At 40.1% G+C, this 26,199-nt stretch overlaps 2 protein-coding genes across 4 annotated transcripts in view; both read right to left on the bottom strand.

Moving 5' to 3' along the window:
* Positions 1–1,599: 1,599 nt before the first annotated feature.
* LOC139284456 (creatine kinase U-type, mitochondrial-like) lies at positions 1,600–5,864 on the bottom strand. Its single transcript, XM_070904733.1, has 9 exons — positions 5,722–5,864; positions 5,041–5,239; positions 4,862–4,957; positions 4,532–4,753; positions 4,311–4,396; positions 3,171–3,294; positions 2,689–2,823; positions 2,456–2,581; positions 1,600–1,716 (listed from the first exon to the last, which is right to left on the bottom strand). The coding sequence occupies exons 1-9, from the start codon at positions 5,862–5,864 to the stop codon at positions 1,600–1,602; spliced, it is 1,248 nt and encodes a 415-aa protein (XP_070760834.1).
* Positions 5,865–15,473: 9,609 nt separating this feature from the next.
* Positions 15,474–26,199, bottom strand: part of rasgrf2b (Ras protein-specific guanine nucleotide-releasing factor 2b) — a 39,522-nt gene continuing 28,796 nt past the window's right edge. For 2 of the 3 annotated variants that reach the window (XM_070904098.1, XM_070904099.1), the window contains 13 exons: positions 23,989–24,482; positions 22,063–22,188; positions 21,390–21,479; positions 20,500–20,606; positions 19,108–19,220; positions 18,788–18,848; positions 18,036–18,139; positions 17,137–17,221; positions 16,838–17,035; positions 16,219–16,298; positions 16,006–16,123; positions 15,835–15,903; positions 15,474–15,566 (listed from right to left, as the gene is read on the bottom strand). In XM_070904098.1, coding sequence (XP_070760199.1) covers positions 15,474–15,566; positions 15,835–15,903; positions 16,006–16,123; positions 16,219–16,298; positions 16,838–17,035; positions 17,137–17,221; positions 18,036–18,139; positions 18,788–18,848; positions 19,108–19,220; positions 20,500–20,606; positions 21,390–21,479; positions 22,063–22,188; positions 23,989–24,482 — 1,738 coding nt within the window. The remainder of the gene's footprint in view (positions 15,567–15,834; positions 15,904–16,005; positions 16,124–16,218; positions 16,299–16,837; positions 17,036–17,136; positions 17,222–18,035; positions 18,140–18,787; positions 18,849–19,107; positions 19,221–20,499; positions 20,607–21,389; positions 21,480–22,062; positions 22,189–23,988; positions 24,483–26,199) is intronic. The other variant, XM_070904100.1, reaches the window with a different exon arrangement.

Genomic DNA, 26,199 nt, shown 5'->3' with positions numbered 1-26,199 from the left:
TTTAAGTTGTTGTAAATCCCAGTAAACCACTACTATTTTTATGTTCTGTGTGAAATATTATCTGGCTGCTCAGAAAATCCAAATTTAGCATCCATCAAATAAATCCTAGCGTCATTCAGATTGTAATAATTGCGGCATTAATTCTTTGCAAACACACACTCATACACACACAGTTTCTGAGCTCTTTAGTGTAGATCTCTAATAGCATTAATAGATCTACGTCATTAATCTGCTGCCAGAAAAGGCAGCTACTAAGCAAAGACTCTCTGAGCAGAAGGATTCATTCACCCAAATAATTAAAACACTATTTTTTCATGGCAGGATGCCTTTATTTATGAAGTATAATCCCCACCTCTTCTCGCCTAAGCATGTGAAATAAAATGAAACTGGATATGTTATAGTATAAACCAGCCACCTCTGTTTGGCCTGTCTGTCAGTCAGTAATGAGCTTGGCCTTTTACCCCTGGATTAAAGGCCTTGTATAGGAGGCGGGTGAGGTCTGAATGCCAGGTTAACCACCAGCTGCTGAGGAGTAGTCCTTCATTTTTTATTCCTTTCTTTTATTTCTGATGGTGCTTTTTTTCTTTTTCATGGTTATTAGACAGAAAATCAGAAGAATATGAACCTTCTTGCTGCAGTAACAGTGGGTATAGTCTTCTTTGTGAGTCATAGTGCAGGACAAGCAGGGGTTCAGCACTTCATTATAGAGTTTCAAAGGTCGTGACATTATTGTCCAATATAGCTCTATCTTATTAAGTCTGGCAGTCGGCCATGGCCTGACAACAACATCTCTGTCTGAGCAAGAGAGGGAACTAGCAGAGCGGTGGGAGGTCAAGTCTGAGTGTGAGGTTGTCCTGTACTTTGTGTGCACTTGAGTTGTGCTTTCTTTCCTGTTTGACCTACATGTAGCTCTGTTTTATTATCTTGTTTTGTATTCATTTACCAGTATTGTGGTTTTATGGTAGCTAATCTAATTTAATCTTTTCTTTGTCACATTTCTGTGTGCGTTTAAGGTAAAAATACCAATACAATAATGTAAAAAGAAGTACAGAAGTGTTATCAGCAAAATGTACTAAAGTATAAAAAGTAAAAGTATTGTTTCTGCAGAAAAATGGCCCCTTTGACGATATTATATTATTGATACTGACACATCAATGTGGAAGCAGCATTTTATTGTTGTAGCAGGTCGAGGTGGAGCTAGTTTTTTCTACTTCACAGTTTGGTTGTTTAGTCCCTTAGCAAAGTGGTTCTCAACCTAGTGGCCAAGCCTCCTCCAAAAGATCAGGGTAAATGTCACTTTGATGGAAGTCATAGACATCTGAGATGCGGCAAGGGGTCCCAACTAGACACAGCTTTTTTGTAAGAGGCCAAAAAGATTGAGAACTTCTGGTTTAATATTCAACAATCACCAACATTGTAAAACACCTGCCAGTAATACAACTCAATTCATCAAGAGAGTTTATTGTGTTTAGTAGAATTCATGTACATGCAATGAATTTATTGTGCTATACATGCCATGAATATCTTGTAAGACCAACAGTTTAACGACCAGCGGTTGGAGCGCCTGCTCTACTCCAGGATTCCCAGCAGAGGTGATGTTCACTTCCTGAACTGAGGGATGGGGGAGGGGATCTTGATGTCCTGCCCCTTCTCCAGCCTCTTCTCACATTCAATTAGGTAGTTCACGCCGTCAATCACTACTTGTACCAGCTCGACCTGTGGATACATGGATACAACTAGTGTCAAAAGTCACATTGTTACACAAGTTCAGGTTACATTTGAGTTAATATCCAAATGATTTCATTTGATTTCATAAGAACTCCAGCTGAGTCCAGTGATTAGTTCCTCTCTCAGGTCGAAGGAATGCAAATAAGTGAAAGTTGTTAAACCATTCACAGTGTATAGTCAGTCATTTTCCTAATCTATTGCAAATTTTAGCTTGAACTTTGTGCACTCTAAAATTTGGTATTTGAGAACCAGTGATCTTTGTCTGTTTATAAACTGTCTTTAATTTTAAATTCTCCATGATTCTGTGATACTGTGTGTTGTCTTCTAAGTACAATACATAATTCCCCTGCAGCCCTCCATAACGATGGTGACTTTGGCTCCCTGAGTTTAGCATTTCAGGCAGGACTTTCTCTGCTTGGGTGTGATTGGTAGAGTCTAACCACAACCATAACCCTGATCTTTAACAGCCTTTGATTGGAAGCGCCTGTTGGAGGCCTTCATCACAGCCTTTGAGGAAGTGCTGCATGAAAGGCTCAGCTCAGGAGGCAGAAGTCTTTTAACCTCAACTGGCACATCCCTGCCTGGATTATAGATTAAAGACCAGCAGGGGGTACGGTTATTCACAGCCCACACCTGTTGGCATGTCTGCTCTGCTCTGTCTGACTCTGTCACTCTTTGCCTGCTGCTCATTTCTACTTTTACTTCAGCTTCCTCCTCAAGTGTTTACCTCTGACTTGCCCAGACGGTCGAGGTTAGAGATGTCAACGGTGTCTCCAGTAGCAGCCGTGTCAACACCTCCTGTGCCTCTCTTCTGTAGCCTCAGGTTGTCCAGGATCTTTTTGAAGCGAGGGTCCTAGATCATAACCATCACACACAATAAATCATTTTCAGACACAGGGGGGCAGGGGTATGTGTCCCTGTGTGTGCTGTCATTTACTGGCAGTGTGTTCCTTGCATTACCCTGCTGAGGAGGGGCAGGCGAATATGCACGCCAGCCCTGAGCCCAGTGCCAAGGTTAGAGGGGCAGGTGAGGACGTAGCCCAGACGCTCATTCCACATGAACTCCCAACCTCTCTCCTGAATTAGATGCTCCACCTAAAAGTTACATATTTTTACTTTTTGGAACACACATGTTAAAGATATTTTCAACAGACTCAATTAATCCATTTATTTGTCACGTGCGATCATACAAGGTAAAATTACAGCGAAATAATTAAATATCTGGAGATTAAAAAGGACAAAAACTACAATTGTAGCAGATAAGGCCCAGTTTCTTGATTTCTGATGTGTTATTCCACTGTATATTTTGTTTTATGGCCTAGTTTTAATACAATCTTGTAGACAATTAGCACTAAGATAAACTGCATAAACTAAATTATTTCAATTAGGGAGGAATCCACACTGGACCATGGTGGTGCAAGTAGACATAGAGACATGCATACTTGCTTAAGACCTCTGCAGAACCTTTCAAACACCCTCTTCATGTTTCCTCCTTTCTCCATGGATATGATCCTGGTGTGGTCCTCCTCGTTGATCCAGATTAAGAAGTTCTTCTCGTTGTTGTGCCTGAGACAATCAGGAAGGCAGAATTAAACTCTGATTCAAAGCTGGGTTTTTATGTCCATGAATCATTAGAGAAGAAAATCTATTTTTCAATCACATTCGGCAAAGTAAAGCCTCCAGTGTCAAGCCAATCATGGGCTATGAAGGCACAGGTGGGGAGGTGGGGGACGTAGCAACACTACTTTATCAAAAAGGAAATGATCCTGAGGTATGGAGGTAAAGGAAGAAGAGAGGCATGAGAAAAGACATTTTGAATCTGCAGAGGAGAGTGAAATTTGATCGATGCAGAACAGCTGTTTGAAAAGAATAATTACAGCATTCAAACAGGAGATAAAGTAACCTATTAGTTTGGGTCTGGAGGAGCTGCAAGTGTAAGTTTCATGATACTACCAGTGATGTGTTAAGTACTAAATGTATAGGAGAATGTTTTGTAAAACTACTGAAAAGACACTAACACGCTGTATTCTACCAGTGAGTGAGTCTGAATCTGCTTGTTTTTTGGTGATTTTAAGCCTTACAGGAATGTGGGCACAGTGTTTTCTACATAATCTGTCTTTACATAATTTTACAGAAAAACAGTGTAATCTAATTCTACAGTATAATCTACTTCTTTCCAGTCATATTGGTCCAACTATATGGTGTTTGTGCACAATAGTGTCTGATGTCTGATTCCTAAATAACACTTTGTGTGTAACAAATTGGTAAATGTCAACAAATAAGACTACTTTGCTAAAAAAAATAAGTTATGTAATGAAGATGGTCCCAAATTAGCTGTTTCCTTATTTGTGTTTCTATTAGTGTCTCTCGAAACAAAACATCCAGTTGTCCCCAGCACAAACCCATCACTAGTGAACAAAAGCATGCACACTATTCTTCAGCAAACCTCTGAGGCATATCTTTCAACAACTATGTTTCTGGGCACTCTAGGCAAACAGGGGTGCAGGGACTACAGCTTTTGCAGGTTCTCTAAGCTACAAAAACATCTGTATTTCTTCTAGACTCTTTTCTCCTAGTCTTACCAGATCCCACGAGCATCAGGCCAATCTCTGGCCATCCCAGCTGCCGTGAGCAGGGGTGACACAGGTTTATCAAACAGGAAGTGCTCCTGATTGGCCAGTAAAGGAACAGAGGAATCGGAGGGGGGGAGGGCATTAGATGGCAAAGGTCATCAAAAGAAAAAACTACAGAAACCAACCTTGTTTCTCAGTGTGTGTTGGAGTGTGAGTGATTTTGCACTAACATCAATAAGCTGCTGCTGCTCTCTGTCAGACATCTCTCCCAGGCTGTAGTAGCGGCCAGCCAGGTCTCCCTTCAGGCCAGACAGAGCTGTCACAACCACGCGCTCCACTTCACGACGCTCAGAGCGCGTGCACGCAGGGGGAAGACTCAGTCCACGGATGCTACGGCCGGTACGGACACGAGATGACAACACGTAGCGCTCATCAAACATTCCTGAGGTGACCTGAAGGGGAGAAAGTATCAGGTCACTGTGTGAAGGAGTGGATACAGGAAATGATGGATGGACAAGATCATGTGATGCACAGGAGTGAAGAGAAAATGCAGGTGTAACCTTGGAAGCATCCAGGTCAGTGTGGTGCTTCATAGTGTTAGGGTCAAAGCCATTGTGTCTATCCTTGATCACAGGATTAAAGAGCTCACCAAACACCTGATGGGAAAAATCACACACTCAGTTTTTCCCATTTTAGTATTGAAGACAAACAACAACTCACTGCAAACATTAACTCTAACCTCGTAGCTCTCCTCATCTCCAGCTACCATGCCCACGGTCTTGATGAAGGGGTGTCCAGGGTTGTCCACCCCGGTCTGGATGCATTGGTCCAGGGTCCAGTTGTTGGGGGTTTCCTTGTCCCTCAGGTGGGCATAAATGGTTGGGGTCAGGGCTGCTGCCATGCAGTTGTTGTGCTTCCTCAGGTCAGGGAAATCAGCACTGTAGAAAGTTATCAACAACTAACTTAATGTTTGGACAAACTAGTTTCACTACTAGTAGAGATGTTTTCATAGTCTAGTCATCATCATTGAATCATTTTTCAAACAAAACATTTAGTTTGCTTGAATGGCTTCAGTAGCGTGGGTAGATACGCATGAACATATGCAGTTTTCTAAATATAAATATATCTAGTACCTTTTTATTTTGTTCATAAATTATTCAATATTTCAGATGTGCTAACATGCGTATTATAGTATATAGTAGTATATTTGAGGGAGGCGTTGACAGATGCAGTCTGCAGAAATAACACGTTGAAATGTATTAAAGTTTTTTTTCCAGTTTGCAATTGTAACTTATTGATCATCTGTCTTAATATCTTCTTTGATGGAAACAGTAATGTCAGGCAACTTGGCTTGGCTCGACAAAATTATTGAATCACCTCAAATACACACACACACGCACACACACGCACACACACGTACCTGGGTGGATAGAGCCTCTTCCTCTCAGCTGCAGCAGTGCTGTCACTGAGGAGGAAACCAGATGCCAGAGTGCCAGCTCCTATGCTGGCCAACACCACTGCCGTGTTACGGCCAGACATCATACGGGTGAAAGAGTTCGCCATGGTTACGTGGTCTGGGTTATTACCTGGGAAAAGGTGACTTTGCATCAACTTCAAATGTGTGTTATTTATTTACCATTAAAAGCAGTCTGCCAGTGTAAGGCGCTATTTGTGTCCCTTTTGGACAACATGTCAGGTTACTGCTGACTGTTATATTTAAATCTGGTTACATCTTGTGGGGAAGTAACTGAATTTATCACTGGCCAACGTGTAAATATCCATACTGATTGTGGTAATAGTTGGTTCCAGTCTCATTAAGGACTTATAAATGTCAGGTTATGTGTTTAAGTGTATTTGTGATACTTTGCAGCATACTGATCTACTGGTTTAACCAGGCCTGAACTTTACCGCAGCCTCCTGCCTGAATGTCACAGACATTTAGATCATTGGAAATCAGATTGCTAAACCAGACTGCCCACAGGGACAGAGGAGAGCAGAACAACCTGTGACCTATAAGTATCTGAGCAGAGTATTTGTTGTACAACTTTATAGCATGACTGTGTATTTCTCTTTAGAAATCTCACAGTGGTGAGACTATAGCATTGTGTAAGTATATGAATGTGATAACAGAGCGATTATAGTAACCCAAGCCTTTATAATGCACCTTAAATACATATTTGGAGGTAGCTGTCATTGTGGCTTTTGTGTTGTTGTTTGTCATATAGTTCAACAATTATCTTAATTTACATTGAAATGTATTAGCACACCTCTTCTCAGGTACATACTCAGACTAAACTACTAATTGCATTAAACTATCAAATGCTTAAGTAACAGATACGCCTGCAGTCTGTGTGATGAGATTATTCTAGAAGCAGACAGAAGCCTTCTGATTGGCCACCCTGGGAGAGCCACCAGCTCAGGTGATCAGATGATTTGTGATTGGATACTGAGAGAGATACCGCCATATTAATATAATATGTCATCTCACCTTCTCTTCTCTTCTCTCAGTGAGACTCTCTACGTATCATTATAAACAGCACTCCTATGCGGTGCTGACATATCTTTGCACATTACCCATAATACAAATACAAATTCTATATCTGTTATAAGCTATTGGTCAAGTCACCTTTCACACACACACACACACACACACACACACACAAACACACACACACACACACACACACACACACACACAGTATTGATAGTAGCAGTCTGTGAGGTTAAGCCAAAGTGCCAGTTTTAGAGTTGGCATCAGCCGTCTGCCTCTGACATCCTGGGCTGGTCAGCTGAGCTCACACAGGACAAGCAGGAAGAGGCAGAGGGTGGGGAGGTGGTGGGGAGGTGGATGAGAGAGAAAAGAATACAGTTTGAAAGGAGCCGTTAAATAAATACAGACAAGGTGGATATATAGGAAGACTTGCAAAGGGAAAACAAGGGAGAAACTCAAGATTCTCGCTGAAAAAAATCAGAAATACGTGGAAAGGAAAAGGAGCAAGAGAGGGGATGAAAGTGAATGAGGTGTGGAGGAGTGAGGGACAGTACAGGATGTATTAAGGGCCACATTAAGATCAGGCGGAGGGGTTAAAAGGTAAGAGGACACTTAAAGAAGGAGCGTGGAAAAGGTAGGATTAGAGGCATTCCCATCAGAGACTAGAAGATTAAATGAAGAGGGAAAGTAATGAGGAGAGGCGTCTGTACCCTCTGACCTTTCCTGAAATGGAGAAAGACATACCACACAGCAGAGGTGGAAGAAGTAGTAGCATCATTTTTTAAAGTAAAAGTAGCAATACCACAGGAGCAATACCACAGTGTAGAAATACTCTGCCAAGTCTGGCATTAAAAATTTTAGTTAAATAAAAGTACAAAAGTATTAGCATCAACATAAACTCAAAGTACCAAAAGTAGAAGTACTCATCATTATATTATTGGATTATAATATCACTTTAATGTTGCAGCTGGTAAAGGTGAGGTTAAAAACTGCTGTGTAGCTTAATCTACAACATTAAATCTGATTTTATTTGTTGATGATAGTTATCATTAGTAATCTGAATCTGTAAAGTAACTAGTAACAAAGTTTCTAAAATACATTTACTAAATAGATTTAGTGGAGTAAAAAGTAAAATGTTTCCCTCTGAATTGTAGTGGAGTAGTGTTGAGCAATCCACCTATAGGGACACCCTACGCTTGCAGTGAAAAACCACAAACACACGGTTGTTTCGGTGCCTGCAGGCGCCTCGTTAAACACGGAAGTTGAAGCGTGCTTTGTTAAAGTATGGAAAATGTATTTTGTGATCTCATGTATTGTTACCCAATAGCTAAGAACGGGGGGCAAAGGTTATAAAAGGAAGAGCAGAACAAAGGCTCAGGGCTCTTCTCTTCGGTTGCCTCTTTGGTCCCTTGGGGTTCTTGGTAGTTTGTGAGACTTTGTTACTTGGTTTTTGCTTAATTGCTTTTATTCCTTTAATTTTTATATTTTCTTTTTTTTGAACATTTTGTATCCATTTACTCTTTTTGATAAAACTCCAATAAAACTGGGATTGTATTTTGTACATTCCAACCAAATTCCTGTGTTGCTCCTCTCTGAGATCATCTAAGTAGCCTCCCTCAGGTAAGAAGACTCCTCTCCTTGAGATATGCCGACAGTAGATAATAATTTGACTTTGATTGGTGAATTTTAATGAAAGCTGCTGTGTTTATATTGCAATGTATAACATGGAAGGACATGTTGAATAGGTTCAGCTCAGTTGTCTGATGTTTTGCTGCTGTTGTGTTAAGTTTGGTGTTAAGGTTAAAGTTCTCTGAATATTTGGGACACAGGGTGGGATTCCCTAAATTTATCTCAAAATTATAAATTAGGGATTAGGGCCTTCGAGGTGGCCCAGTGTAAAACCAGGCGAGTGTCCTCAAACCATCAGAGTGGACCTCCTGCAGTATTGATCTTTTCCTTTAGGGTCTTACTGGGGTACCACCAATCTCCAAACACCTACCGCACACAGATATTCCTGCTAATCATCGGCACAGAGTCGACTATATAGGCCCTAAAGACGTGGTATTCCGGGAACGTAACTAGACTCCCTAAGCAGACTGAGACGGTCTTGCGTGTAGATTTTGGGAAGTGTTAGGTCGTAGAACAGCCGTCACTCAATGTAATATCTGCGTTGGGTGGGGGTATCGGTTATAACATCTAAGAACCTCTTCAGTAGAATAACATAAAATGCAATTAATCAAGTAAAGTACTAGTACCTCAAAAAGTAAATGTACTTAGTTGCGTACCACCACTGCAACAAAGTGTTTTGTTCATTTAAATGGGTTTGTTTGGAGAGATGTTTGTGATGTATGTATGTTAAATGTAAGATGGACGGCTGGTTGAGGTTAATAGCAGGCAGATTAGGAGGCCCTAATGCAAGAGGCTGCTGTGTAGGCTATACAGAGTGCTGTACAGAGTGCTATACAGAGTGCTGTACAGAGTGCTGTACAGAGTGCTATACAGAGTGCTGTACAGAGTGCTGTACAGAGTGCTATACAGAGTGCTGTACAGAGTGCTGTACAGAGTGCTATACAGTGTGCTAAGTAAAAATCTAAAGGCGGACTCAGCTGATGAAAAGAGTCTCTTGAGGTGTGCATACATGCTTGGAAACAAAGCTTCATTTCTATTATAGGTGATTAAAAACAATCAAAATGTATTAAATTCCAATTAGCTCTTAATGCAAACTCTCACAACAATATAAATGTATCATGCTTCATTCAAAGTATTCCACTTTTTTCAGAGGAAAGCCCACAGTTTGATAAAAAACACAAGTGAAAAATGTTTGAAAGGCAGTCTAAACACCTGCTGTTAGTAGTTAATGTACTACTCTGAGGAAATATACATGCGTAAGGAGGTAAGAAACACAGAGGGGGGAAACCTGCAGAGAGCAAGAGCTGAGAGGTGAGGAGGGAGAGTCCATCACTCACCTGAGGTTTGTCTGAAGAGTGGAGGCAACGAAGGGCCTGAGTGTTTCCTGCAGCTCAGTCCAGAGAGGCTCGATCTGCAGAGTGAGAACAGACTGAAGAACAGAGCTGGGATCAGAGAGAGAGAGAGAGAGAGAGAGTGCTCAGGATTAGCCTCTCACTGGGTAACAGACAGAAAATCCTCTTTCTACTGTCAGTCAGCATGTCTGCCTGCCTCTTCACACATGCACTCACACACCTGCATGCTCACACACATACACACATACATTGGCTTCTATCATGTGCTCAGGAAAGATGATCAATTCTTTGCTCCTTTACACACATTAATAATGTAACTAGAATGATCAGTCAGTCTTAGCTGCAGGACCACTTTCAGTAATTCACAGACACCTGTGATAAATCAACAGACTTAACATTACCTCCCACACTGATCCAGGCAGTGGTGGAGGAAGTATTATTTAAGTGAAAGTGGCATAAAAATACATAACAAGTAAAACTCCTGCATTTAACATTTCATTTCAGTAAAAGTATCTGCAACAAAATGTACTTAAAGTATCAAAAGTAAAAGTACTCATAATGCATAGTGGCTACTGTCAGTGTTATACTATTATATTATTGGATCATTATTATTGATGTATTAATATGTTAGCAGTACTTTAATGTTGTCTTTGGTCAATGTGGAGTTAATTTTAACTACTTCATATAATTTTGGTAGTTCAATCTGTAACAATTGATCTTATTTTATATTGAAAAGTAACTAGTAACCTTAACTCTTAAATAAATGTAGTGAAATGAAAAGATATTATACAATATTGCTCTCTGAAATATAGTGAAGTAGAAGTATTAAGTAGCATGACATGGAAATACTCCAGTATAGTACCTCCAGTAAGTACACGTACCTCAAAATTGTACTTAAGTATGATACTTGAGAAAATATACTTAGTTACATTCCATCATTGGATCCAGCACCTATTAATCACCAAGTGTATCACCTTCACGTTCCTAATTGCATTTTATTTAATAAACATGATTAACACAGCACCTACCTAACTACCTGGGTATTTGGGTATTGGGTTTTACAATCAGAAGAAAAGAAAAACATATTCAAAAGGAAAAAAAAACAACACCTAAAAACATGCATAACTCTGTTTAACTGTTCTTCCATCAGTTGTGTGAATATATTAAAATGTGGGTCCAGGTCACCTTATCTGTCTACAGGAATGTTCACCCTGCTCAGAATATATCCACTTCCTCAAAACGTTCCTGTAATTCACATGTGTTTTTATTGTAGTTTAGTATCACTCAGTGTAAAGTCCAGTGTCAGTACTGACATGGAGGGTGTGGAGAAAAGTTTGCCAAGGAGGAATAATACAACACAAACATGGAGAGTGTAGTCAAATGGTTACACTGTAAAGGACATTTTTATTCAACATTTTAGACTACATATTCATCATAACCTATGCATTGTGTCTCTAAATTCAGATACCTTCTCCTTGTCTTTTTTCCCAGTATTTCAAGTCTAGTATAATTGTCATTAAGCCCATGAGTTGGCTGGATAAGGCCACGATGTCACACCCTCAGTGTTGTGGTAAACTTCAACCAACTGTCATCCATCTGTCCCTCAGAAACAGCAGTCGTGTTGGTTGATCTGCTACAAAACTCCTACTGAGAGACAAATGCTCACAACCTCCAACCGCCACCCCGACAGCAGATCCCACACTAACAACTTGGTTCATCTCCTTGACAACATTTCGAATGTTGAGTGTATCACCTTGCAAACACTTTCCCAACTTGTCTGGGATTCACACTGTACCATTTTTTTCTATCACTCCCTCTGTCTCTGTCTCCCTCTGTCTCACTCCCTTTCTCTAACATTATTTCCTGCAACAGACACAAGTTGTTGCTTGTTCGCAGTTGTTGTTCTACTGTAAATGTAGATACTGAACCCAGATTCAACAGTGTCTTCCTCTCTCTCCTGTCCAACAGCCCTTCAGTGCCGCTCATTTCTATTCAGACTATTAACGGGCAGAACGGAATACCAGCCCATGAAATCGCAATTTCTAGCTAAACATCTCATCCATGATCAAATCAGCAGTAGCTGAGATAGTTTAGTGAGACAAGGAGCAGATTAGACCACAGGTGGTATACAGTTCATGCCATCACTGGGGCCAAAAGAGGCGATGCCATTCATGACCACAGGGTGGCAGGATGGCCGCAGTGCCGGGTCACACTACTTGACAGTAAGTGTTTATGTCACTCAGTCAGAACTTCAAGACAGAGGCTGCCAAAACAGTTCTCAGTGCTTTGTGATTCAGTGAAAAAAGAAACAAGATAATGGCTGAACAAACAGTTGTGGAGGATGTGGAGACTCAGTCTGCAAACCTCCAGTCTTGAACAAGGTTTTATCTTTTTACAGTGCTAACTGTCCTCTGTCAATGCATCCAATATGTTTGCTCTGTGTGTGGCCTGTGAAATATATTGATAAAATGAAAATTCTTTGCTTTGGCACATGGTTCAGCGACACTCTTAGGAAGGAATATATTTTTTTCCCCTGTGCACTTGAATGTGACGTAATCTGTCTGGTTGAGGAAGTGTTTCATGAAGGATACAGTAACAACTGGCTTTATAGGCCAAAGTGGTCTACCGTCTTCTACTGCAGTTTTATTTAAATATGCATGAAGTGTGGTGGTCCTTTCAGAGAACTACCCCTAAAATGGAATAGTCCTCAACAACAGATGCCATGCAGCCTGAAGAAAAGCCTTAATATAATTTGAATGGAGGCTCTTATTTCAGTTGCTTTGCAGTCTTTCACCGTTTTTGAATGTTGTCTCCCTAAACACCAAAACAAGAACACACTTTGAACCTGTAAATAAACAGGTTCTACAGACAGCCTACTTCATAAAATTCAAGTGTGAAACATTGTAAATATCCCAAGTCATTCTCTGTGAAGTATTTCCAGATGTTGTCTGGATAACAATAATAGATCAAGATTTAGTATTCTTTTAAATGTGACTGCGAGAGCACCCAGGGATGCCACTGTATCTGGTACAACATCTGGTTCAAACTGTGAATCGACAATATCTAAAAGTCCTATTATTCATCATTTTAAGAGCAGCGTCAGGTTTGACATATTGAGATTGTATAATTAAAAATGTAGTTCTGGTGTCTGGCTTTGAGTGAGTACAACTGGGTTACTAATTGGACAAAGAGAAGAATATTCATTCTTAAATTTGGTGAATTCTACTTTCAGTCTAGAGTTAGACCAGATAAAACCCGCGGATAATTAAACGGTGCTCTGATCATACAAAAGTACTTCTTACCTTTTAAACATATGCACACTGTTACTGGTGTTGTGTACTGTAGCCTGATGTTTGTGGTTTCATCTGAATTAATAACCAAAACATACAAAGGTAATTCTTCTGTTGTCCCACAGAGTTTTGCAGAGTTTGGTCCCATATCGTAGTTGAAATGTGTTGATGCACCAGAGATTGTCGGAGTACATAGGAGTCAAAATGAAGGGCAGTTGTTACCAGAGGAAGCAGAAGCAACTTAATATCTATGAAATTATTGCACAATCCAAGAAACTGCGCAAACCCATAAGGCATGTTGAATTTATTTCCCCTGCACCTAAAAGTGAGAAATGCCAACAAATACACAAAAACAATACAAACATAGCATCCTGTATTCACAAACCTGTACGTGAAACAGACACTCAGAATTACAGATGCAGTGCAAAGGACAAGTTCTTCCTAAAGCAAAGCCTGAAAACGTTTCCTCTAATCAATCTGGAACAAGATTATTGTTCTCTGTTTTCACTGTTATGCTACTGCATAACAACAGGCTGTTTCACAGATGACATCGCCTAACGATCTTGTGAGGCACACTAAGAGACGAACGTGCCAGATTTGATGGACAAAATAATGTTTCTATGCCTTTTAGCAGAGCCTCCCGACAGCTACAGAGACAATATTAATATAGAGAAGCAGAGGGAGAACGTACATGGAGCGTCCGGTCAGACATGCACAACATGCAGCTGTTGTGTGCATGCAGGACAACTATGTTCATCATATCATCATCATGTCAGCAATACAGAAAACAAATTCTGATTATTCAAATGCTACATTTTTTTAAACCTTCAAAAGACTTCTTTTTTTTTTTTCTTTTTTTTTTTTGAATAAAGTTTAACAGATTTCTTGCAATACAAGAGCCTGGGATGCAAAACTAGAAGTCAACATAAAAGCAAGAGAGACAAAATAATCAAAACAATAAAATCTATATTCACAGCATAACAATTCAAAGTATTTCTTCATCAATCATATGATATGTGTGGAGTCACTATATACAAAAGTAAGATAAAATACAGTATCTGATGAAATAAATAGCATGGTAAATAACGATCATACTGTCACTCAAGCAAAGCTACATCTCAGAGAGTGCAAAAACTGTCCCAGCCTACATCCAAGAGTTACACACTGGGACCTGACTACACACGTCAGTATCTGACAAATAAATCAAACTGCACACAAACGCTGCGGAAGCTTTGGGTCAGTAGAGGTTATAACAATGTTTAAACACTAGAGGGAGATATTAGCTGACGATTAGATGCTGCAATGACTTTACTGTGTTTACACTAACATGCTACTGTTTAGTCTACATCAACTATTTTCTGAAAAAAGAAGTTGAATGAGTGAAACTACAGTCCAATTATTTTAAGGAAATCTTAAAATTTCTAAGTGGAATTTATATATAAAACTTTATGCATGTAAATTGGCAATTGTGGGGAAATTGACCTACACTAGTGGAAGGCACTGATAAAGTTTTTCATTTTGTATCATTCATGTGGACATTTAAAAAAAAAAAAAGAGCTCTTTGCTTTCATGGGAAGGCCGACAATTACAGAATTAATTGTTTCATCTATGGAAAAATAAGCCACTTCATCAAAATATATCAAATTTCGAATGATGTTGTGTTTCATTTTTGTGTCTTTCTACATTGTGTTTGAAGGCTTAAAGGCATTTTTTGCCGTTCCCAGCCCGCTGAGGATGCATAGTGGCTTAGAGGGTCACCCTGGTGAAGAGTGAAGCATGCTAAGCTGATGGTCAGGGGGTCAGGTTGAAGGCCATTTAGACAGTTACATCCCAAGCTGAAATCATGCAGTTTTTATGCAGTGACCATCATGACAGAAAGCGTTTTTGGGGCTCTTGCTCCAGGACATGGCACGGAAATGCACAGGCAACAGAACATAGACAACAGCACAGAGACACGAGCTCAGACATCTCTCTGTCACACTATCTGTATATGCTACATCTCTGTTATGTCCACTGTATTATATCCACTCACTCCATGCTCTCAGCCTTTCCTGCCCTCTCAGGCTGTCTGAGGAAGCGTGATGTGCACCGCACTCTCGACTGAGGAATGATGAGCACACACAGAGACACGTCATTTCCTCAAAACCCTCATGCAATGCAACCAAAACTTTTTCCTCTTATTCTCCTTGAAGACAATCAGTCCAACACCTAAGAAATTCTTAGCCTGTCTCATGCTCCCTCTGTCTCTTGTAAAACTCTCAAGCTTCTTCATCTCTCACTTCAGCCTTTTTCCATTTCCATGCCGTTCTCAAAACTTCCCGATTTCCTCTTGATTGATGAGAATTTGTGGGCGTGTTGCCCTTGGGGGTCCAGGTTCGGCAGGCTCCCACTGGCCACAAACAGCTGTAACTCAGGCGGGAAGCCTGGGCTCGATCTTCAGCGAGAGATCATAGAGTGTGTCTTCATCCATGATCAGAGTCTTATCCAGAAGGTACTGGGTCACCTGGACAGAAGACATTAAAGGGGGGAGAGATACTGTAAGTTTCAGACCAACAACCTATATTTACAGCTATGGCTTCCTTTTCTTATTTTCCATTAAAGGGTGAGATGTTTGACATTTTCTAGCTCAATAGGGTTATGTTTTACAAAGCCCTTTGTAATTATATTGAAGTGCTATATAAATGAAGTTTATTATTTAAATGTACTGTACATTCAGTGATGTTCAGTACTGCTTTGGTGATGCTCTTGAGAAATGAAAGACAGAAAAGTACCTTGGCTTGATGCTCTATTCTGTACGGGGTCTGCTGGAACTGTCGGATCTCTCTGATGATGTGGGATATCTAAAGAAAATGTGGAATTCAAGTTGACAAACAAAGCACAGTGTACATATACAGATGATTTGCATCCCCTTTGTGCATTTTCTTATGCATGTATGTGCCTACCATCCTCATTTTGGAGAAGTTAACAAGACCTTCCTCAGTAAAATTGGGCGTTCCCTCCTCAATAAAGGCCAGGTCTGTGAGATACATTCCCAGGTATGGCACGCATGGAGGATTGCAGCTGGTGGAAGAAAGTATGAAGTGTGAAGGAATAATGTGCATAACAAAGTCAATAATATTTATAATATGTATACAGATATAAATTGAAAGTCTCACTTTTTCAGGGTCTCCCTCAGATTTTTAAACCTTCCCTCAGACGACACGGTCTTCTGCAGTTTGTCCATCAGTGCTTTAGTCTGGATGAGACCACAAATAGACACTTAAAATAATTTTAATTATATTATTATATACAATGTCTGTCCCATTGTATATAATAATCTATACAATGGGACAGACAGACAGTTGCATTAAACCAAGATGCACTTACTCTTATTAAAAGATCATTGTCATAAAATGGCAAAATCAAATTTGCTTCAGTCCTGAATAGGCAGCAGGGCTTGGTGGAGAGACAGTCTGGTGGACATGTCTGGTGATTGGATGATTATGGCTTTAATCGATTTGGTGTTCATCAGGATTAAGTGAAGAGCAAATACTAAACATTACAGGTAAATGCCTCCCTGCACTGTCTTTCTCTGAACTCTTTAATGACATCAATTCATAATAGGGAATATGTTTGACATTACAGAGACAAAATAACTTTCTTCTAAGCTTCTATGCTGAGGTAAACTTTATATACACTTGTTTGCAAGTGCAATACTTACTGTCAACTTGTGTTATGCTTATATATGGATTTTAGGTTTTATATACAGAAAGGATTTATGGAGAATTATTCCACCTGTTTGCTGACTTTAGCCCAGGTCTTCTTCAAACGGAAGATGGCACTGCGATTGAGTGCAGATGTAATCTCCAGTACTCCGTTGTAGTTGTTGAGACAGCGGCAGATGTCAGCCACAGCAACCCATTTCTCTATGGAGTTGGCCCTCGAGCCTACATCGGTGTGGGTCATAATCTGTGATGCCACCAGGTTACTCATCTTCAAACAGGAAAAGAAAAGACAATATAAGAGGACATGTACTGGATATTTACAGTAGGGTAAGGGAAAAAAAGGTGTTTAACGACACTGAAAGAGCTTACATCATTGAAGTGTTGACTAGTTTTCATGATGTATGGTGTCCTTTCTGTCTTATCAACCTTCATCCAGCCCTGGCCCAGAAACTCTCTTAGAGAGAGAGGACAGAGACATGTGATCTCACATAGTGAAATATGGCACAATAATCTCACTGTGACTTAAGGGTATTATCACGTCCCCAGCAGGAGTTGATAAGGACTTGGAAAGAAAGAGGTGTGTCGTGAAGGCTGTCGAGAAATCAAGAACTGAACAACTAAATATAAAGGTTTGAGAAACTATAAAACAGCTTTGCTTATAGCTATTATTATTGGCTGTATTCCCTTATTGTATCAATAGCTTTATAATTTTCTACATTTTAAATTTCACAAACTGAAGAATTGGATAATTTTTTTTCACAGATTTTTGAGAGAAGGCAATACAGCAAAAATACATTAGATATAACCTGTTTTACTCTGCTGTATAATATTTAATGGCATGGATAAATATGTGTCATTATATAGAAGAAATACAAATACATTTACACCTTTAGAATCAAATAATTAAATGACTAAATACACAGTGAAATAATCTCAAATGTAAATGCAGGTGTTACATCTTCACCTTTACATTTACATTTACACCTTCATCATAGTAGCAGTTGACCACATAGTGATGTCAATATATTATAGGTCAATGGAATTTCAATATTAAGTAAAACTCTTTTCCAAAAAAAACATTTGGAGTGGTAAAATAAAAATGCCATCAGTCTTTGTCGTTGTGCATCTAAAAGCATGCTTTTCTATGGAGCTGCCGAGGGACACTGTGATGATGAACTGGCCTCATAATAAGCAGCGTCCATAAAGGTGATTTAGTTTTGTTTGGCCTGATGCAGAACACAGTGTGAGAGTTTTATGCGAGGACTGACTCATAAGGAATGCTCCTGAAGACGATGTGATCCAGCAGAGTTATCTGCTCAGCCAGCTCCATCGCTGACAGAGACTCAAAACACTCTGCCTTCGGACAGTCCGCCTGAACACACACGTGGACACACACATGGACACACACATACAGAGACACACAGAGTCATAAACAAATTCATACTCATACCATAACACAAATACAAACACCAAGGAGATATAAATATGTAATAAAGGGACTAGCTATGATGAATATGTTTTATGACAGTTGGCAGTACCCTGGAGACCGTCACAGTCAGTAGAGGGGGTATTTACCCCTTTCTGCCTGGAGAGTAGAACAGTGTGTTCTGGCCGAGGCTTTTCACATCTTACTAAGGCAATGTGTGTCTGTTTGTAACTCCCAGTCATTATTAAGCCAAGACAATTAACCTGACTGTTTTCATCTCTGGGTACTGGTAACCAAGAAAATTAATACGTATTTGGGGGAAATGTGTATTAAAGCTCAAAGTACTTCAGGGGCGTTAGCTTCGTCAAACAGGGTCATCCCATAGAGAGCCACATAAACATCAAAATTAAAATTAAAAGCTGTATAACTCAGCCAGTCTACAATAAGAAGAGGTTTACGTTATGCAGCAAAAGGTAGAGTTTCTCTTCTCTGCAGGCTACTGCTGATGAATTCATCCAACAGAAAAATAACTAATTAAAAACTGCAGTACATAAAATCATCCTGTTATGATTTTATGTGCTGCAGTTTTCTCACCATCTGTAAGATGTCCTCGATCCTCAGCTGGGCATCGTCCTGCTCGTCTTGAGAAAGGGCACTAAGAGAGAATAATAGAACAGAACTAAATATAACAGAACAGAACAGAACAGAATAAAACAGAATAGAACCCAAGAGAATAAAACAGAAACAAACAGAACAGGATAAAAAAGAACAAAATAGGATAGAATAAGGAGGAGCTTTCATGACAATTTTATAATGAAAGACATTTTGATGGCAGAAACTATGAACTAACTTATCTTCGATTACAGATTATGCGTGCGTTCATATTTTTGTGCATGTGTGTGGTTGTGCTGTACCTTAGTATGTTGGCAGTAGCTTTTCTCTCCTGAGGCAGAAGGTCCGGATCTCTGAGCACCTCCTCCAGGAGACAGATCACCGACATCTTCAGCTCCCCGTTCATTTCAAAGTCCTAAACACAAACACAAATCAACTTCTATACTTGGAAGGACCCTCATAGACGTACGTGATGGGTTCCCCAGCACCCACCACAACACACCCATTACTCAAAGAAGTGAAGGCTTTGGTCCTCACAAAGATAGAAGTTAGGAGTGAACAAAATCCTCCAAATATTTTAGACAGTGATGTTGATATGTCTTGTAATAATTAGAAATGTAGGATGAGATAAATATTTATTCTGAAGATACCTTAGGCACCTTATCATACAGATGTTTATTAGGATATTTTTAATAATTTAATTGATTGTAATTATATATTGTATATGTATATGCATTTTATACTTTAAACTTAAACTAACCACACAACGCTGTGTCTGTAGTTTCAGTAACTGTTCAGTTCAGGACTGACACACCATAAAGACAGCAAAGTGAATGTATTGTTGTTACTTTGTGTTGTCCAACTGTTGTGGTGGTCATTAAAGTAGACCGTGGTGCAAAAGCTGTCCTTTACTTTACCCACATCCCCAAAGTATTTGTAATTCAACTCTAATAGAAGCCAAAGACAAGACAAACACACACATATTCTCTATTCCCTTCTCTTCTTTGATGGCTTTCTCCAGTCTCCCCACCTGACCAATCATCAATCACTGCTGTATAACCCTTCACGTCTTCCAACTGTCCATTCCTCTTCCTGAACCCACTAATTCCTTATGAAACCTCCTCTTTTCCCCCTTTCACTCCCACTCCAACTCGCGTTCAAAGGTCAGTTTTAACAAGCTCTTTGTTCTTTGGCCTTCCAAAGAAAAATGTGAGTGGGTGTACGTGTGTGTGTTTGTGCTTGCCTCTGTGTTAATAAGCCGACTAAAGCTGGCCTGTCATCACAGCATTTTGTATTATTGAAGAAAAATACATAAAATAGGTCGATGCAGTTAGACCTCTACGCAGGGAGTCAGGCAATTACCATGATATTCAATTCATTAGAGGCAACACTGGCTGTTTAGCAGAAGAGTAGGTAGGTGGACTGAGGCGGGCCGAGCTGGTGGTCCAATTGACACAGCAACAATATTCGGTGTGTGTGTGTTTGTGCGCATGTGGCTGTTTACATGCTCAAGTTAGAGCAGTGGAGCAGAGAGAGAAGGCATCAGACATCTGCTTTAATGAGACCACAAAGTTGATCACAACGGCAAAAACAGGACCCCCGACACTCACACACACACTCACACACACACACACACACACACACACACACACACACACTGACAGACAGGCAGACAGCGGTGGGTGCAGACAGACCTGTGAGTGTTTGGAGACCCAGTGCCGTAGCACGTTGAGTACTCTGTTAGTTGCAGCTCGGCGGATGATGAACTCTTTATCACAAGTTCTTTCAGAGTTAGTAAACACTGGAGGAAAAATTCAAACCAAAAAGGAAAAAGACAGACAGAGAGAATATGTTATTATTGCGTGATAATATAAAACTTTCCTTGATGATCTGGGGCTTTACTGTATTTACCAACAAAAACAAAATCCATCAGTGGTTGAAAAGGTATTTGAATTATGTACTTAAATAAAAGTATTTTACATATCAACTTGTTCTTTTACAAAAAGTAATTCCAATAAAAACTGTTCACAGTGTGGTGTACGGATTATCTGAGTAACCAGGACACCGTTTCTGCAAAGAGATGTTGCTGTTTAATTTTTCAAATGTGACCACCACAAAATTCAATTAATCTCTATTGTATTGACGACCAATACAATAGCGGCAGAAATATCAGGGGCCTCTAATGTGGGCAAATAAAAACAAAACTACCAGCTTGGATAGATACAACTAACAATGACTGATGAAATTCAATTTCTTGTAGTTTGGGTGAATCAGCCCTTTAACATTTTTTATGGTTTCAATGTTTTCACTGGTCCAGGCGGTTCTGTTTCTTCTAGTTAACTATATAATGCACTGTAGTTTATAGTAACACAATATATATTATAAGCTGGTCATATGTTTTGCATTTAAAGTCCTGATCTTAACAGTACCTAATAAATACTGCTAACAGACGATGTAACAAAGTAAAGGAATACCATATTTCCTTTTGATACTTCTGTACATTTTGAGGCCTGTAGCCTATAAATATTACTGCTTTAGGTAAAGGTTTTAGGAAATTATATGTTTAATCAGTGTGTGTGTGTACCTGGTGTTGTACCATGTCCTGCTGCTGCTGTGGCAATAGCAAAGGCTGAAGCAGGAGAGACTGAGCAGCGCGAGTTCTCCCCTGACTGAACTGCAGACACACAACACAACAACCCAATTAATAACTACATAAAGTTTGCTTAACTATTAATGTAAATGACCTATAAAATACAGAGGCAGATTATTGAAAACATAATCTGTAACGTATAGGCTATGTGTTAGTAAGAATTAAGCCAAATGTGATGGCTGTGACTATGACCAAATTTTCTAAACAGTAATTTGCATGAAGAAAGTATTTGTTTGTTGACAGAAAGGCCAAATGTATTTATCGTCATCATCATAACTCAAGCTGGATACAGTCCCTATAATGTCATCCGGGCAGTCTATCTATGTGGTCCCGCCTTAAGGAGAACAATCTCAAGACACTTAAAGTCATACACACACACACACACACACACACACACACACACACAGAGGACCATTTATGCCATGGTTTGGCTGTATTTGAGCTTTGTATTGTGCTGCTGTACTAAAGATGTCAGCCTCCAGGGTTAGGGATCTAAGCCTGACTCTGCAGAGTGGCCTGTCAGTGGGCACACACTGCCCACTGCGAGGGCCTCTGACTATGGCATTGTGGCCTGGTTCTGAGTCATAAACCACACACACATCGTTACCTCCAGGCTGTCTGTAGCGGAGGTGTCGAGGTGTGGAAGGGGAGCGACATGGAGACATGTCTCCTGCTTCACTGCTCTGAGGAGACTCCGGGATGATTTTCTCCAGTGACACCGACTCCAGCACAGCTAGACAGAAGGAGAGGAGAAGGACAAGAATAACAATGATGTTCTTGTTGTTGATGATGATGATGATGATGATGATGATGATGATGATAATGGTTATGGTCATGATGGTGGCCGTTACTGTTGCTGCTCCACTGGACTAAACTTAATTATACTTAAGTTCACAGCCATGCAGAGATCAGTGGATAACATCAAGACTTTTGTTTGTTCTCTGCACATTTTGTGTATGTGTGAGCATGTGGGCAAGTAGTAAATGTTAAATTACATACATGTCCTTTGTGTGGCTGCATTCATATATGCAAACATGCATGTGTTTGATATTTGATTCACAAACATCTACTCTGAAGACAAATAGGAAGATAAGCAAATACGTGTGTGTGCGTAGATACATATAACACATAAATACACTGATCTGATTAAGAGCTAAAGAAACTGCGAGACAATATGCAGAGGAGGTGAGAGTGGTACGAGTGCTAATGGCTCTTTGTCTCCTAGTGAGCAGTTAGCAGCTGTCACACATGCACACACTCATGCACGCGCACACACACATACTCATATATTAGTGCGTGTGTGCATGCTAATGAGGGTCTAACTGTTGCTTGCCCTTGCTGTGCTGCTTCAGATGCCCTGACACTATCTTTCTCCAGAATGAGAGGACTGTTTAACACCACTATTAGAAGATCTGAGCATGTGCGGTGAGAAGTCAGCTTAGAGCACACAAATGCAAGGAGATAATGATGTCCCACCAGGCGCCTGTTCTGCTCTTATAGGGAACACTTCACACTGTGTCATCTGATGAGTGACCTCCAGCTCTTCATAAGCATTTCAGTTCGTCAGTAAGGCTCCATATGTCGATGTTCAATTATAGAGAATATATAGTTTATACACTTACAGAACAAACTGTGCATGTTATCAGGTTACATGGTATTAAGCTGAGCACAATGTAGAAGCACAGTATGAGAATTTAAATCATTTACCAATGCTTCACAATTCTCCAAATGGCTGTTACAGCCCACAATAATAATCACAGTCATTCATTTTTGTTTAATTAAGCCCTGTTAACATACCCACAACATTTAGAATTAAGTCTCCATATATCTGTTGATTTCATAATTATTGTATGATTGAAAAGAACAATGATTATCTTTTAACAGAATTTATAGACGCAGATCACCACTACAACCTACAAAATGTATCTGTGGTACTTGTGGAAAACTGTCATGTACCGGACGCTGGCACTGAATTATTTTTAACCTGGTTTAAGAGTAATTTGACAACCCCTAAAAAATGACCTTCAGTCTAACTTCTCACCTTGCTGCAGTGATGTAGAGCTGTACTCCAAGGAGTGTCAGTACACCATGACATCACTGTTGGGTGTGGTTAAAGGTGCAAAAGAGCTCACTTCTGACCATATGTAACCACATATCGGTGATACTGGGTATGGTCAGAGATGAAACAGACTTGAAACTTTCAACCAGAGAGGGCAGTGAAACACTGCTGTTATGTTACTCTTTCATCTCTGATCAGACCGTTCCCGGTTTTAATCCAATTTTTGCTACTTTTAGACTTAAGTTTAAGTTTGCTGCTTGTGTTGAGACATTTAAAATTTGAGGACTTTTTGCCAAGTGAAAAAGCATGCCAATATTTCTCACAGTAAGGTATCAAAGCTTGTTTTGGTATCAGTACCAAAGCTCAGCTATTGCATCTGCATTAATATCAACACATTTCAAACAAATCCCAGCCCTAATGTTCTGTACAATATAAATGTTTTTGCAGTGTATTTGTGTGGAAACTATAACACACCTCTGCGGATGCTCCGTCTCAGTTTGCCACAGAAGGGGTCGATCTTGGGCACCTCCTCCCCCTCTGCAGTCGAGCAGGGGCTCTGGTCCGGGGACGAGGGAATGGGAGGAACTTGGTCCTGCGGTGACTTTGAGTTGTTGGGTGGGGGAGAGGTGGAAGAGGGAGGAGGAGGAGGAGAGGAGGCGGTCGGAGTCGGGGTCTGAGGCGTCGGTGTTTGGGGAGTGTGGGCAGACGTGGGGCTACTGGCAGCAGACTGGGTAGTGTTCTGGTTGACGCTGGAGTTTGACAGAGGACTGGTTAGGTCCAGGCCTCCAACCCTGGCAGTGATGGGGGAGTGGAGGGAGAGCTTTCGTGTTCGAACAGGGGAGGAGGTGCGGGACGGGATGGACAGAGGAGGGGGAGAGGAGAACTTGCGGCAGAGACGAGGAGATTTGTCGTTTACGTGCTCACCACCTCTGTTATTCTGATTGGTGGCAAAGAACAGCTCCAAGGACCTGAAAGGGGGGAAAGCAATATGTTAGCAAAATAAGAGGACTTTTAAGAAGCAATAAAGAGAGAGTTCAGGGAAAAGAACAAAAGAATGAAAAGAAAATGTGTAATTGCAGCAGCTGAAAACAAGAGCTTGTTTGTCTGTAAGCCTTATAGTGTTAACCCCTCAATAGCAAATTAATTTGTCAGATAGTTTTCCTGTATTAGAGACATATGTCTAGTTTAAGGTAAAAATAAAATGGCACACTGTGAATTCAAAATTCATAAAGAAACAAACAAGAGAACAGTGTCTTACGGAAGAATTTCAGATTTCACAGCATACTGGGGACCTCAAAGCATTTACTGTCACATTTGGAGCTATTATCCAGAGTGACTTGTAATGAGTGGGCACATACAGTGCAGTCATAAAGTATTAGAACAGTGACACAATTTCTATTGTGTTGTGTCTGTTCTCCAGCACACTGGGTTGGAAATAAAACGATATCTTTGAGGTTACCGTGCTGACTTTCAGCTGTAGTTTTAGGGGTGTTTACATCCACATCAGATGAACAGTGTAGGAATTTTAGACTTTTTTATACATGGTTCCCTAGTTTTAATTTACAGAAAGTAGTTTGACAAGTTAACATAAACTTAAAGCTGAGGGTTGCTCATAGTGACGAACCCACAGAGAATCATCATCAGACGATGCAGTTCCCCTCAGTTCTATGGGGCTTTAAAGTATCTATCAGCTAACTGTTTTGGTTTTATGGCTCAAAACTTTACTGTTTTAGTTCACTCTCACTGCTCTCATCAGTCTCGGTTCCAGGCAGCTGTTTCCAATGAAAAAACTTGGATTAACCCACTGTACGCTACCTGGCTGGCTTCGAAGATTTAGCAGCTAAAGAGCCAGATATTTCTTTTGGTTGCTGGTGAGATAAAAAAGAGAGTGAATATTAGACTTACATTCGTCAAGTGAAGCGAACAGAACAACTCCAAATGAATGCTAATGTTGCTCAGTATCTACTGGATTTGTAAAGAGGACCTATTTTCCAAATCAATTATACTGCATTTTTTGGTCGTAGTCTGGTCTGTAGCAAGTTAAACATATGCTCAGTTTGATCGAAGTTAGGTAATCGTCATGCGCAGTGGAGAAAAAAAGCTCCCTGGTTGTTTTATCTAATGTTTAGGAATATTGTTCTGCTGCACTGTCCTAAAATTGTGGGTCTATGTATAAAAAGGGTTCAGACTAACCTTAAACCATTCAGCAAATGTAAATGTGAACACCCTCAAGAACCTTTAAATCTGAAGGTTACCGACTATGATTTTAGTACCTGATTATGTGCCTAGTCCACAAAAATGTATCCACTTCATAGATTAGAGTAGAAAAAATTCAAATCTTTATTGCAGATTACATTTGCAACATTTAAACGGCTTATTTACTAGGGAATGAAAGTGCAAAAGCTTTAATCAACAAGAATTTTGGTTATCAATTTTATGATGATATTAACACTGCTCAGAGAGGCATGTACAGAGCTATGTCAAGGGAGGAGTAATCATGCATAGATAAACACAGCCATCATTTATTCACACAAGCCTGTTATTTAGCAGGAAATAAAAGAACAAATTGCATCCCAGATCGAAAGAGGAGGGGGAGAAATGAAAGGAGGATAGAGGAAGGAAAGATACATGAAAAGCCAGAGAGGAGGAATGCTGAAGACCTTTGAAGCAAGCAGCGGAAGATGC

Source organism: Enoplosus armatus, chromosome 4 (genome assembly GCF_043641665.1).
Source record: "Enoplosus armatus isolate fEnoArm2 chromosome 4, fEnoArm2.hap1, whole genome shotgun sequence".
NCBI classification, from domain to species: domain Eukaryota; kingdom Metazoa; phylum Chordata; class Actinopteri; order Centrarchiformes; family Enoplosidae; genus Enoplosus; species Enoplosus armatus.
This window is presented reverse-complemented; position numbering and strand designations above follow the sequence as displayed.